The sequence below is a fragment of the Neolamprologus multifasciatus genome, chromosome 9 (assembly GCF_963576455.1).
Source record: "Neolamprologus multifasciatus chromosome 9, fNeoMul1.2, whole genome shotgun sequence".
In the NCBI taxonomy this organism is placed as follows: domain Eukaryota; kingdom Metazoa; phylum Chordata; class Actinopteri; order Cichliformes; family Cichlidae; genus Neolamprologus; species Neolamprologus multifasciatus.
In genome coordinates, this window is record NC_140447.1 from 25,655,371 (window position 1) to 25,669,229 (window position 13,859).

At 38.9% G+C, this 13,859-nt stretch overlaps 1 protein-coding gene across 5 annotated transcripts in view; it reads left to right on the forward strand.

Moving 5' to 3' along the window:
* The window catches only part of LOC146511668 (A-type potassium channel modulatory protein DPP6-like), a 262,569-nt gene that overhangs the window by 198,256 nt on the left and 50,454 nt on the right, over positions 1-13,859 (forward strand). For all 5 annotated transcript variants that reach the window (XM_085173046.1, XM_085173048.1, XM_085173047.1 and 2 more), the window contains one exon: positions 8,873-8,971. In XM_085173046.1, the coding sequence (XP_085029172.1) occupies positions 8,873-8,971 (99 nt within the window). The remainder of the gene's footprint in view (positions 1-8,872; positions 8,972-13,859) is intronic.

The following is a 13,859-nucleotide window of genomic DNA, read 5'->3' on the forward strand; positions in this document are numbered from 1 at the left end:
GTAATGCTGCATACCTGTATTTGTCTGATAATGTTCATTGTATTCATTGTGTTTTGCATGTACTAATTTGGATGATTAAGAATAATCATTAAAACCTTTTATCCATGTTTATGAAATGAGGGTGTGATGTTTATGCTCTCTAACTTTGTTGTCTACATTAAAGACTTGTTTCAGTCAACTCAATCAAATGTGCCACTTAAATTTTAGCTCCCTCTGACACTCTATTGTACCGAGAAGAGTTGTATAACATTAGCATATAAACTGTTCATTTAAGCTGACCCTGATGTGGCTGCTTTTTTCAACAAATTTCCACCAACAATCACAGTGCGCTGTGAGAGTGAGATAAAGACATACTTACTAGAGAAAATGGATTTGGCTCTAAGGGACTGTCATTTATATAAAAATGTAAATTTAAATGTAAACTTTTACATGTACGCCTCCATCTTTGCAGTGACTGCCTGTGTGCGCATGGCGTAAATCTAGCAGTCAGGCCTCATTATAAATTCCATATTTATCCCCTCTTAACTTAACCATCTGACAGGAGGCTTCAACTTATGTGCATTATTATGTTTTCCTGCTGCATATTCACAGTGTGGTGACTCTGATGATAAAATATAAAACTCGACTGAAGCATCAAACAGATGCCTTCAAAGGTGTTTTAGTCCCCCATGATGAAATCAAGGCGGAACTGAGGATCAGTCGGAGTCTGTCCATCTGTTCAGCACAATATGCCACACGGGCACACACATACACATACATACACACAGCTGATGTACAAGTTTGGTGGATGATGCAAGTCATTGTGGTGTTCTTGCAATATAAAACCTCTGACTGGTGAAAACTGGGAAGTCAGGTTTTGTTTACTTGATGGAATTGGCTAACAACACATGGAAACTCTCTTTGCACACCTGTGAGTCTCATACCCTGCTGATTAAATATTGGATTGCAGGCCTTACAAGTTACGCCATAAAGTAAGGTAACAATTCACAATTACCACTGAGATTAGACTCTGAAAGGGAAAATAGCTGCATAGAGACAATTCTAGGTACACTGCAGAGAACCTTGGACTGTTATATGTTCTATTTACGCAAAACCAGGACAAAGACTTGACTTTCTTCTGAGTTTAAAAAAAAAATCAGAAATAAGAAATGTATATAGTTCATACGTTTTTGTTTTTTTTTTAAATAACACATCGTTTTGCCTCTGAAAACCACAGTGGATATTAAATCAAGCAGTCAAAATGTGATTCAAGTGCAAATCTTTAATTTTATTATTGCATTATTATAGTTAACTTGAATTAACTAGGCTTTGGGTCATTATCTATTTGCTCTCTGACCCACTTTCCAGTTTGTTTTGCAGCATTTGTTTAAATGTGAGCAAAATGTACCCTTGTACACTTTAGAATTCATCCTGCTACTTCTTACCAGTAGTCACAGCATACATAAACACTAAAATGACCTACCTCCACTGGCAGGCATTACAGATGATGCAGTGTGCTTTGGAACTCTTTTGGGTTTGCACCTTTTAGGCATTTGACAATGATATGTCTACCTTGTCAAGAGTGTTCGAGATATGGTTAAATGTTGTCAAGAGTGTTTTTTTAACCAAGGAAACAATTCTGCGCTCATTCACTTTAGTGGTCGTTTGTGGTCTTTCTGGGCTTTTGATGTTGCTGACCTGGCCTGTGCATTTTTTTTTTTTTTATTTCTGAATGTATCAGAATGTTGTTTTAGCCACTCCTGATCAGTGTTGGTCAAGTTACTTGAAAAAAAGTAATCAGTAACTAATTACTGATTACTTCCCAAAAAAGTAATCCCGTTACTTTACTGATTACTTATTTTCAAAAGTAATTAGTTACTTAGTTACTTTTTAAAACATGATTTACACCCTAAATAGGAAATAAAGCAATCGATCTTTCAGCCCAATTCTACTTTTTATGCATAATCGATCATATAAAATGTAATCAAATGAAAAAGTGTTAAAGTTAAAACTTGTTTTATTAGTTTTAATCTTTTAACTTTATGCGTCAAGCAAACATTAAATTATATGCAACATTCTCTGACTGGAAGAAATGTGTTTAACATTTAAACCTATTTTCTGAATATTCCAGCATATAGAATAAAATAGTTTTTTGTGTTTACACTCACTCTTTCAAATAGATGCTGGTGCAGGTGTGTCATAGCGGTCAGTGGAAGAATCCGGCAGTTTCTCTGCAAATTTCACATTCCAGTGGCAGCGTACTAGGTGCTTGCTCAGAAGTTTAGGGGTTTTTTCGCTGTAAAAAGAGTTTTCTTTTTCCCACACAGTGAGCAGCGGACGCTAATGTTTTTGTCACTTTTTACGGAATCAAACTCAAAGTAAGGTCAGTACTTCCACACTTTAAACGCTGCACTGTCATATGCTCTCCCGCACTTGTTTTGATTTTTTTTTTTTATTATCCATTTTTGATCTGCACACCGCTGTTGCCACGAACGTCGCACTCGCTTATGTCATTGTCATGAGACACTCTTGCAAAAAAATCACGGTTTTAGTAACGCAGTGTGCTTACGAGAAAGTAACAGTCATCTAATTACCTTCATTGCAATAGTAATCCCTGACTTTACTCGTTACTTGAAACGTAATTGGATTACAGTAATGCGTTACTGCCCATCTCTGCTCCTGATGTTCTTGTTGTCCCACTGATTGCTTTATTTTGAGGGGTTTTTAAAGTCTAATAGTCCCCTCCTTCACTTCCATCAGTATCTCTTATCTATTAAATATCGATTGTGTTGCTTTGTAAACCAGAGATGAACACACCGTGATGAGGTACAGCAGGGGTTCCACTGGAAACTAAAATTACCTGCATATATCATTTATTATTTTCTAACTTGTAAAATTTGTGGATTTACTACTTTTTAAGGTTTTATTTCAGAACATTACAGTTGCCTCTTTTGTGCTTTTCCTTTTCTTATTCTGCTGTCTGCCCATTTTCTCCTTCTTATCTGGCTCAAGATCAGAATGGCAGCACTAAAAGCAGACAGAGCCAGACTTCCCTCTCTCAGTCCACCTCCTCCAACTCTTCTGTGGTGACACTGAGAGACATAATCTCTCTAGCGTGTCCTGATTCCACCCCAGTGCCTCCTCCCAGTGGGACGTGCCCGAAACATCTCACCTCCAGGTGTCCAAGAGGCATCCTAATCAGATGCCTGAACCACCTCAGTTGGCTCCCTTTGATGTGGAGGAGTAGCGGCTCAACTCTGAGTACCTCCCAAATGACCGAGCTCTATCTCTAACAGAGAGCCTTTCAGAGGAAACTCATTTCCACTGCTTATATCCATGATCTTGGTCACTACCCACAGCTTCTGTCTGTAGCTGAGGGTAGGAGCATACTAATTAAAGCCCTACTTGCTGTGAAAATGTTAGACTCTAATGCATAAGATTGAAAACTGTGGTTTCAAGAGAATCATATGTGGATCACGGAATATTCTCTATGCTGTTGTTAATAATTTAGATACTCTCTCGATGTTTGGCTGTCATTGAAGTGTGGGTGTCGCACTTTGGAGTTTTCGCTCTGACATATAATCCTTGTGATCACATGTAGTTATAGACCTCATGTCCTTCTCCACGCAAGAGGTCTATAACTGCCCTTTTCTTCAGCAATGTGCAATGTGATGCCCATATGTTTTTTTTTTGGAGAGGTTGTTTTTGGTGTCTTTTTTCACCAGCCTGTCTGGACTTCCCTGTTAATAACTTGTTAGTAACTTATGGTCCCATCATTTTGAATCTAGGGCATGAGCGTAAAAATACGGATATTTGTTTTTAACACCACAGCTCAAAGTGTAACACTTTAGTAAGTAGTAAGTAAAGACTTGCTCCTCACATTTCTGTCTGTTATGAGCTGTTTGTTTATCAGTTTAACTAACAGAGGGCACATGGTTAATTGTAGGAGGAGGACCCCTGTACCACCTCCTACAGTTCACCTTAGTCCTACTAGCCTCCACAATGGTGGACTGTTTTTCTTGTATTTATTTTTTGTGGAATTTTTAACTTTTATTGCAATAGGACAGTAGAAAACACATGAAAGCTGTGAGAAAGATCAGGGGAAAAACACTTAAAATGGTTTTGTGGCAGAGTCAAACCCAGGTCTCTGCATAACCCTTACGCCACATGGGTTGTCTGGTCTACCCAGTGATCTAAAATACTTTCCCTTCAGTGGACTGTTTAAAAATGTATTGGGAGTAAGAGGTGTTGTCATTTCCATGATCTTTCTTGCTGTTTTGCCCGGTTTAAAAATGTTAGCTTCAGGTTTGACAGGTTTCCTGGGTTTACAAAACACCAACAGACCTTCTGTAATGTATGCTTTGAAAATTGTGGATCTAACAAAAAGACATGAGGGAGAGCTGGTGGTGGCAGAGTTGGCAATGCTAAGATTTTTACTGGGAGTGACCAAAATAGATCGGATTTGAAATGAGTATATCTGAGGGACAGCTCAGTTTTAGGTTTAGTTTGGAAACAAAGTGGAGGTGGAGAAGATAGTAGATATACTGGACAAAGCACGTTGAATATGCAGGTGCCAGGCAGGAGGAAAAGAAGAAGATGAAAGAGAAGGTTCAGGGATGTAGCGAAGGAGAACATGGTTGTGGCTGAAGAGGATGCTGGGGGTAGGGTGAGATGGCACGAGATTATCCACTGTGGCAAAGCCTAAAGGGACTAACCAAAAGATAAAGAAGCATAAGATATGACAGATTTTTAAAGCAGCTGCCAGCAACGTAAGATGGACTCTGTAGTTGTGCTATAAAAAGTTGATATAATATACCCAGAGACACCAAAACTGAATCTCTGGAGGAAGTGGATATGGATTCTTACACAAACACTTTCCACAGACCGTAATAACACATAATTATTCATCGTCTTATATTAAAAGGGACCACATTTCTATCAATCTATGATGGTTTTGTGGATATTTCACAAAAGATATTTTAGGATACTGCTGTTTTGCCATTTAGCTCATTGTACTCCTTTACAGAAGTAAGACCTCCCAGAGATTTTCAAATAAACAGAATGTAGCTTGTAAGGGTGTTTTATTATTTTTATTATCATTATTATTTATCAAACTACTGCATTACCAGGTGTGGTACAAGTAAACCTGTTTTTGATTTTGGTATCATGATGGAAATTAAATGTTTATGTGAGGCTAGAGTCTCCCAAAACAAAGCTAAATGTTCCTCAGTTCATCTTAAACTGAACTTAAATCAGACGTTTAAACACACTGTGTAAGAGGCCACATTTCAGACATATTACAAAGCAGTGAGGTCGTTGCATTTCAACACTGATCTCTGAAATCTGAACATGCCAATCATAAATACAAGTGAAGTAAAACGAGCTGCAGTGAAAGCTGGAATCAAGAACCTGTTTGGCTCTAGATTGATCTTCTTTTAGTTTCTTTTACCTGTGAGAAGTAGGTAATTCTATTTTATGAATCTTTAAACTTAGTTAAAAGCATTTTTTGTTATTTTGGGTTTAACTAGAAAGATATAGTGTCACGTACAGTAATGGCCTCCGACTTGATGTGCAGGATATTTGAACCAGCAACAAAGGAAAGTGTGAGAAGAAACCCCTGTTGCTGGTTATCTTTTTGACATTTAAAGGTCCCATATTTAACAGCTGACTGAGGTGAAAAACATCCCTACTTGTCTTTTGTCTTCATGGCTTTTCCTATCCTCTCTGCAGTCACTGTTTATAGCCTCCTTATACACCTTTTAGCACAGCTAGGCACCCAGCTGAACATAATGAATTTTGTGTGTGTGTGTGTGTCTGCTGAAGACAGCCGGAGCAGAGATGTGATGACCTTAAAAAGATACTTGCAGCCAAAAATGTTACTTCATAGAAAATGACAGCCACAACATGAGCATAGACAGGCTTAGCAGTGGGATTAAACATCACTTACGAAAGACTGTCCTGCAGCTAAAATATCACTGCTTTGATCCCCATAGAAACCAATATGTCCATCAAGTGCCGTGTCTCGGTGAAGGGTCCTCGTGCTGAAGTCTGAATCTCTCGAACTATTGTTGTCTGAAATTCACCAAAACAAAACTTCAGGGTGAGAGCACTCTAACTAGAAACAAAGAAGCTCAACACATATTGCTTTTTCCACATTCTTTTTTTCTATCCTCCCACCATGCGCATGGATGTGAAATGAGTCATATAATGGGACAGAAGATGATATGATGAGCATCAACTGAGAATTGCAGGAGGCATCTGCTGTAAATATGCACGCCTGGTCTGATGATCTGAAGCCACACTAGTCCTAATCAAAGGCCTGGGGCAGCTTAGATGATGCTTTGGTTTATTATTATGCTTGTTTTTTTCCCCTCCGTCTCCAATAAGCTCTTTATTCTTTGAAAGGTGAACACTTGCAGCCGCCAGAAAAATCTTGTTAAGATTCCGTTTGAGATCAGAATGTGTCAAAAAGACATTATGTATTCCTTCAGTTTTGTTGTCAGAAGTACAAAGAAAATCATTTTTATCTATTTCAGACTTATGTCCTGTTTGTATTTCACCTCTTCTTTTTTTCTAAATTCTATTTAAAATGCATTTCTTCCTCCTCTACACAGCAATTCAAACATTGTTAATCCTCCTATAACCAAAGTCTCATAAAATTATAGTTTGTTTTGATTTGAATATCATTCATATTGATGCCTGTCTTGTCTGATAGTTGAATAACCCATTCACCGCCTTCCCAGTATTTTTCTTCCCATTTTCTTCCTTCTGGCCTCCTTAACTGTTCTTCTGTTATCTTACTTCTATAACTTCTATTATCTCCTGTGATATAATTCATTTAATCCACTGACAGATAAGACACTGTGACTCAGGGCAGCGTGGCATTGTGTAGTGGTCAGTTCTTGAAACAGTGCCTCCAGAAATAGAGGATGGGAAGAAATTAGCTTTCAACCCTCCATGTGTTTTATCTGTGTCATAAAAAGCAAGCTCAACTATCATTGCTGGTGCTAAAATGCCTTGTGTGAAGTTCTTACACTGTTAGCATTGTGTACTACTCTGTATTTTAATTTTGGGACTCCACTAGGGTAGCTTTGCATGTTCAAAATAATCCTTAAGTTTCTAATAGAAGTTTCTTGCATGACATCATGTGCACATTGCTTGTGAGTTGTCTGACATATATTGGATGTGATTCAACCACAGGTCACGAGAGAATTATGTGCGTATTCCCCTGTCAATTGGTGAGTCGTTGCCGGAGGTTGCTGGTTGTCACTAGGTGAAATCGGATGCAAAAAGGGTGCTGCGCCAAAAATAGCCATGTGATTCCTTTGGTCGTTAGCAGATTACCATGGTCACCTTTAGTTTTCTTTGGATGACGTTAGCTTGTCCGCACACATTTGCTAAGTACTAGTTGAGGTGTAGTTAACTCACAACTACTTGAAAAGAAGCAGGCAAGAGTTTGTGGATAACGTAGCTTGTTTTGTGCAAACTACGGGCAACCGCAGCAATCTTCTAGCAACTAAAGCAGTTGCAAGCAGGTTTTCACCAACCAGTTGGTTGCTCCCCCCCTTTTGGGGGGGAGCAACCACTCACCAACTGGTTGGGGAATACAGGTCACTCTCCGTGGTTAGTGGCTGGTGACTGTCAGGCTTTCACTGACTGAACTTTAGACCTAGGTGACTAGGCCCTTATTCACTTACTCATTATTACCTTTATTTAATCGGGAAGTCACACTGATATTAAATCTATTTTACAAATGAGACCTGGCCAAGGTAGGAGACATACAAACTCAAAAACCCAAGAAGTGCAACATCAAATATATAGTCTAAATACAATATAGAAACACCCTCAACATTAAACGTTAGTGGCTTCTCAAGAAAAAAGAATCAACGCTCTCAATGCTTGAGGTGACCATATTAGTGTTATCCTCTTCCACAGAAGTTATACAGAGCCAACTCTGAAGCTTGAGTTTTTGGCTCACAGGGAGTAATTTTACATGCACTGACCCCATTATTACTTTAGCCAAGTTTAATATCGTCATCTTACATTGTAACAGTATATATGACAGAAAGTAAGTCAAGTACAATAGCTCCACTTTAACATTGCCAGTTACGATACTATGCACTGGATGATAAAAGTCAATCTTGTTTACTAGCTTGCTGTTATTAATGAATAAATGCAGTTTATTCTGGATTACATGAACAGTTATGAACAGTTATTCAGAGTCAGACCTTCTTTAATTTGTCCATATGTCATCAGGTAAGCTCAAGCTGATTAGTGAATCTGATCTAATGAATTAATGAATTATTGTTATATTATAGGTCATTATTGTTATTTTGTTGTTAATTATAGGTTTATGGTTGGACGTGTGTTTTGTTATGTTGTTCTCTCACGTCTATGGGGTATCCTTCCTTAGTTAGAGTTGATCCCTATATTATAGTGAGTTGGCCTCAAAAGGAATATAATGACTGACTGTGTCCTATTGTGTCTCTATGGTGGTCTCAAGGACAGCTGTTGTCTAGTTTGGGGAAATTGCAAATTTCATTGCGTTCCTTATCTGGAGGAAGGAGTAAAAGATATAAAGAAAACTTGCCATGGAAGGATAAAAATCAGAATGGGGACGTGTGCTCGTCTCTCTTTTTCTTTATCAACTATTTCCACAATAAGTCAATGTTTTGCACTACAGCCCTCACAAAATATCTATAACAGCTGTTATGATTTGTTCAATGCATTTACCTTTAATAACTTCCCTCGCAGCCAGCTGAGTCAACTTTCATTTTCTGTTGGTTCAAAGACAAAGTAGGCTACTGATGCATTTGCTGTGTGTTTGTTATTACTAAGCACAGGCATGCATGTGAGCCTTTTATAGCTGATGATGTGGTTGTTTTCTCTACAGGTGAGGATGACCGTCTGGCTCTGAAGGGCAAGGTGTCAGTTGGAGACCTCTTTAGGAAGGAATTCAAGGTTCATGACCCAAACGCCAAATGGATAAGCAGTAAGTATCTGTGTTAAAAATGAGACAAGGTTGTTTTTAGAATTTGTATTTTTCTTCACACATCACTACCTAAAGCTGCTTTTGGTGATATTTTTGTTACTACAATTGTGTCAGTGGAAACATAACTGTAGTCCGGAAAGCTTTAACTTTGAGCTTATTGTTTAGATTCACTGATCCTTGGGATTGGGTACTAGCGAGTCTCCCCGGCTTACACAATATGATTGTCAATATCCACATTGCTTCTTTTTTACTTTGAGCTTTAGGAAGCAAAAGGGGATCAGGGCTATTTTTTAGAGTTACTGGATTAGTTAGTTAATGGATTTGAAAGACCAGATGTTATGTAGCACAGATAAAGTGAAAAATAAGCCCCACTACATTAAGAAACGCTGGGAAGAGATGTATAAAAACATCCGTCCTTTTTCTACCACTTCTCTGTGTCTGGGATGTTGTGGCAGCTGTGTAAGCAGATATGTGTGGACCTCAATCTCCCCAGCCACTACCTTTGCCTCATCCGGGGCATACAGAGGTGTTCTTAACGCAGCTGAGAGATGCAATATCTCCAGCATGTCTGGGGTCTGCCCCGGGGTCTCCTCCCAGTTAGACATGCCCGAAAAATCTCACCTTGGAGGCATCCAGAAGGCATCCTAGTCAGACACAAACCTCAAACAGGTTCTAATTTGTTCTGACAGAAGAAAGAGAGACAACCACAACACTGAATCCCCTGGTTCTAAACTGGATGTCTTATTACTTTTACTTTTTTTAAAGGAACCTCTTACTAAACCATGTCCTTTTCCTCTGTCCTATCAGTTTTGCCACACAGAGAGAACGTGTATAGTGTAGTTGTTACAAAAAACAGGTTGCCAGCTTGAGATGACATTGCGAAAGATCTGTTGGTCCCACTTCAAAGCTTGTATTGCTCTACGATTGTTCATTTAACTGATTTGTTCAATGTAACATTGCACCATCCAGTCTGTTTAATCCTCAATAATAGTGGTAGCATGATGCTATCACTACCATACTTGACCGCTGATACTATTTTCTTAAAGCTGAATGTCTGATCTATATTCCTCTATTCTAAGTATGTCTCTGGTAACAGTGACCAGTACACAGTTTATCCCACTGCTGCAGGCATTTGTTTTACTGAGACTAAAACTTGGAAGTAAACGAGTAATTATACAGGACAATGATGCCCAAAGACACATGAAAGCTGCTTGTAGAATTAATAAAGCATGAAGCTTTTGGAGCAGCCCTTTTAAAGTCTGGACCTTGAACCCATCAAACTTACTGTGGACCATGCTTAAAATTCAAGTGTGTGAAAGAAAGAAACTATTTAACTTCACCAAATCCACCTGGAAAGGGGTTAAATATTCAGCCAGAAGTTTGCTGAATTATTGTCAGTTTGTGGTTCTAAATATAAAACGTAAGGGTTTGAATCCAAATTCTGCTTTTAATTGTTCTTGACACAGTTTTACCTCCACACTGATGTGGTGACATGAGCTGCTATATATCTCAGTAGGTGTGATGAATAATTAGAAATGTGAAAGTCTCTGGTTCACAGCTTAACCAACATACTTGTGTCTTTTCTTTTACATTTGGTACATATTTGAGGGTTTTTGCATAATTTTCTCTTCGAGAGGGACGGTGAGTGTAGTTCGCTGGCTGTGAGCGTCGGAGTGAATCTTGGATGAGCAGGAATTATTTTCAGCCAAGGCAAAGCAATCAGAGAGCTCAGCTGGTTAAAGAGACTTTTATCTCAGAGGTTCTGGGTTCAAATCCAGCTTCAAGAAGGAAATTGTGCTTTTATTACTTTCACAGTAATTGACAATTGTTCGTTCAAAATGATGCGGTGTTCGAGCAAGCTGCTGCACAGCTCAGTAGGTCTAATGATGTGTTAGAAAATTGAAGAGTTTGGGTTAAGTTTCACTTTGGGAAACAGTCCTGTTGCAATTCAGCTGCTTCTCTTGAGGTGAGCTATACATTTTTCCTCATGACATTACAGTGAATAACGTTGCTCCCTTCCATCTGCTTCATTAGCTCAGCAGATTATTGTAAAGTTTGAGTTCAATCTCAGTCTTAGACAGATAAGATGACCTTTATTAGTCCCACAGGTGGGATTTTGTTTTGTTACAGCAAAAGTGCAAAGTTATGTAGCAGAAATTAGAAAACACTGGAATGCAATAAAATACAATAGAATAAAATAAAATACTATATACAATAGAATAAAATAGAATAGAATAATATATACAATAGAATAAAATAGAAATACAAATACTATATACAACTGAGTAGGAAAATACAAAAATACAACTTCGTCAGAAGAAGAATTGCACAAGAATTGCACATATAGCAGTCTTATTGCACATGTGTGGGTTTGTGTGTTTGATCAGCTGCAAAAGTCTTTGATGTTCAAAAGATGTGCAGGTGTGGATGAATATGGGTTCACCTTTCTGTTTCTCACACAACAAACTGTAGATTTTATTCATGTTTCTGCTTTATTCATCTGTGTATTTACGTTGATCAGCTCTGTAACATGTCAGAGAATAAATGAGTGAAGGCCTGAGTCGGTTCGCTGAAGTTATTACATTTATCCTTGATAACTGAACAGCTGGATTTTCTCTCTCAGATCTTTGTAGATGAAGAGGTAAACAGGCCACAGCTTCAGTCACATTTCTACGCCATTGACTGGTTGAATTAAAATGTGGAAAAAACTTCTCTGTAGAAACTGCAGAAGAAACAAGGACGGAGTGGAGTCTCTGCAGATGCACAAAGAAAGAATTGCAGTCCCACAAATGTGGATAAACTCTAATATAAAGATCTTCCTTTAAGCTCCAGCTCTGATCCACACTGTAGGAAACAAATCAGAACATCAGTGAGACCGAAACAGTCAAATCAAACTTTTTGCTTTTCAATTGGCTTATTTTGAGGCAAAGCTACTGCTGAGCTTCTCCCCCTTTATCACTGAGCCTGAGCCCAGACACCACTCTGAGGAATCTCATTACTGCTGCTTGTATCCACATTCTTATTATTTTGGTCACTGCCCGGAGTTCATGGCTATAAGGGAGGGCAGGAACGCAGATGGACTGGTAAATCGACAGCTTCGCCTTCACGCACAACTGTCTCTTCACTAAAACAGATTGGTACAGAATCTGCAATGCTGCAGATGCTTCACCAGTCTGCTTGTCAATCGCACGCTCTATTTCTGTTCCACTCTTGAACTCCTCCACTGGACACAATAACTCATCCTCAACCTGTAGCTGTAGCAGTCCATCCTTTTCTTGGTCAGAACCATGGCGTCAAACATGTAGAAGCTAATTCATATCCATGCCACCTCACACTTCGGTTCCAAATCACCTCAGTCTGACCTGGAGGTCACTGCTGGATGAACCCAGCAAGAGCACATCATCCTCAAAAAGCAGAAACAAAATCTGGGGTATAAAATATATGTGTGTAATAAATAACCCCTCATGAGACTTAACCATTTCATACAGCCTAATTAGTAGAACATAATGAATTATACAAAGAATAATACGTGTAATGTTTTTTTCTTTTTATTGTTATTACCAAAGACTGTGCAAGAGCATCACACTGCATTTTAGTAAATATTAGATGTGCAATCAAAGTGATCAGTATTGTTTGTTTGTAGGCTTTTGCATTTGCACGCGCACTGTCGTGCATGTGTGCTTACTGCTTGAAATTCCTCCAAAGAATTTATTCCACATGCACCAATAGCGAACCAATTACCTGAAACCTCAACCCTCATTTTTCTTTGATCAGTGACAGTGTGCTGATGTTGCCATTGTTACAATTCATCACCGCCAATTTCTGACGCTTGTTTTTTAATAGCGACGCTGTGACAGCATAAACACTGACAGCACCTCGGGGAGGCAATGAGAGAAAATTATATACTTTATTTTGCATCAAGGTAAAACGGCGACTTGATGCAGCCCCACGCGTCTTAGTTTGGCATTGAAGAGAGCGATCACAGCCCGAAGATGTGAGGGATCCGTGCAGCTGAAGGATTAATGAGGTGGATTTTGTCTTCTCTCGTGCCCAGCGAAGCTGTCTCCCTCAATCAAAACATCTAAGATGGCTCCTACAAAGGACACAGCTGTTAAATCTCCTCTCAAATCCTGAATTTGCAAAACCTTCTCCTCTGTGATTGGCTGTAATTAGAAAGCTGAAAACCCATATTTATTTTATTAGTGACAGGAAGATGCCATTCCTCTGGATCTCGGATGACAAGCTGAATAAATTTCTGTCTGGATTTGTCTGTTTGTTTTAGCCGCAGTTCCCCATATGTGCTTAAGGATGAGCCGTCTCTCATGTGGCTGATTTGTTGTCGTTACTAGCTGTGACCCAGAAGTTGTAAACAAATGGATCATGCTTGAGTGAACCATGATGGATATCACAATCTGCAGTAGTGCTGTACACATCTGGAAGCAAACATCTGTTCTTGGATGTTTTCAGCAAAGGTTCACACTGTGGCAGAAGAGGTGTGGTTGAATTAAGACCAGTATGATTAATGACAATTAATAGTGCTCATTTTCTGCTTCTCTTAACCTTTTTTTTTAGCATGAAGTAAAAAAAGAGTAGTGCTGTACAGAAAACAAGCTCTGCAAGAATCCACACACATCACAGCATTCACCAAGAAACTTTTAGGCATATCATCAGAAAAAAGTTCACTCTTTCATCCTCTCCCTTTTTTTGTGCTGTTGACAGTTTGATCCTTGATCTCGAGTTATATTCAGTATACCATTAGATACACCTCACAAGGAGCAGGGAGGGAGGCAGAGAGACCCAGAAGCTGCATTTTTTTTCTTTGTTAGTGTGCCATTTTAGTAGATGGAGGGCTCATCCAACTTGCATGCTTTCGGGGCTGTTTCGAGGA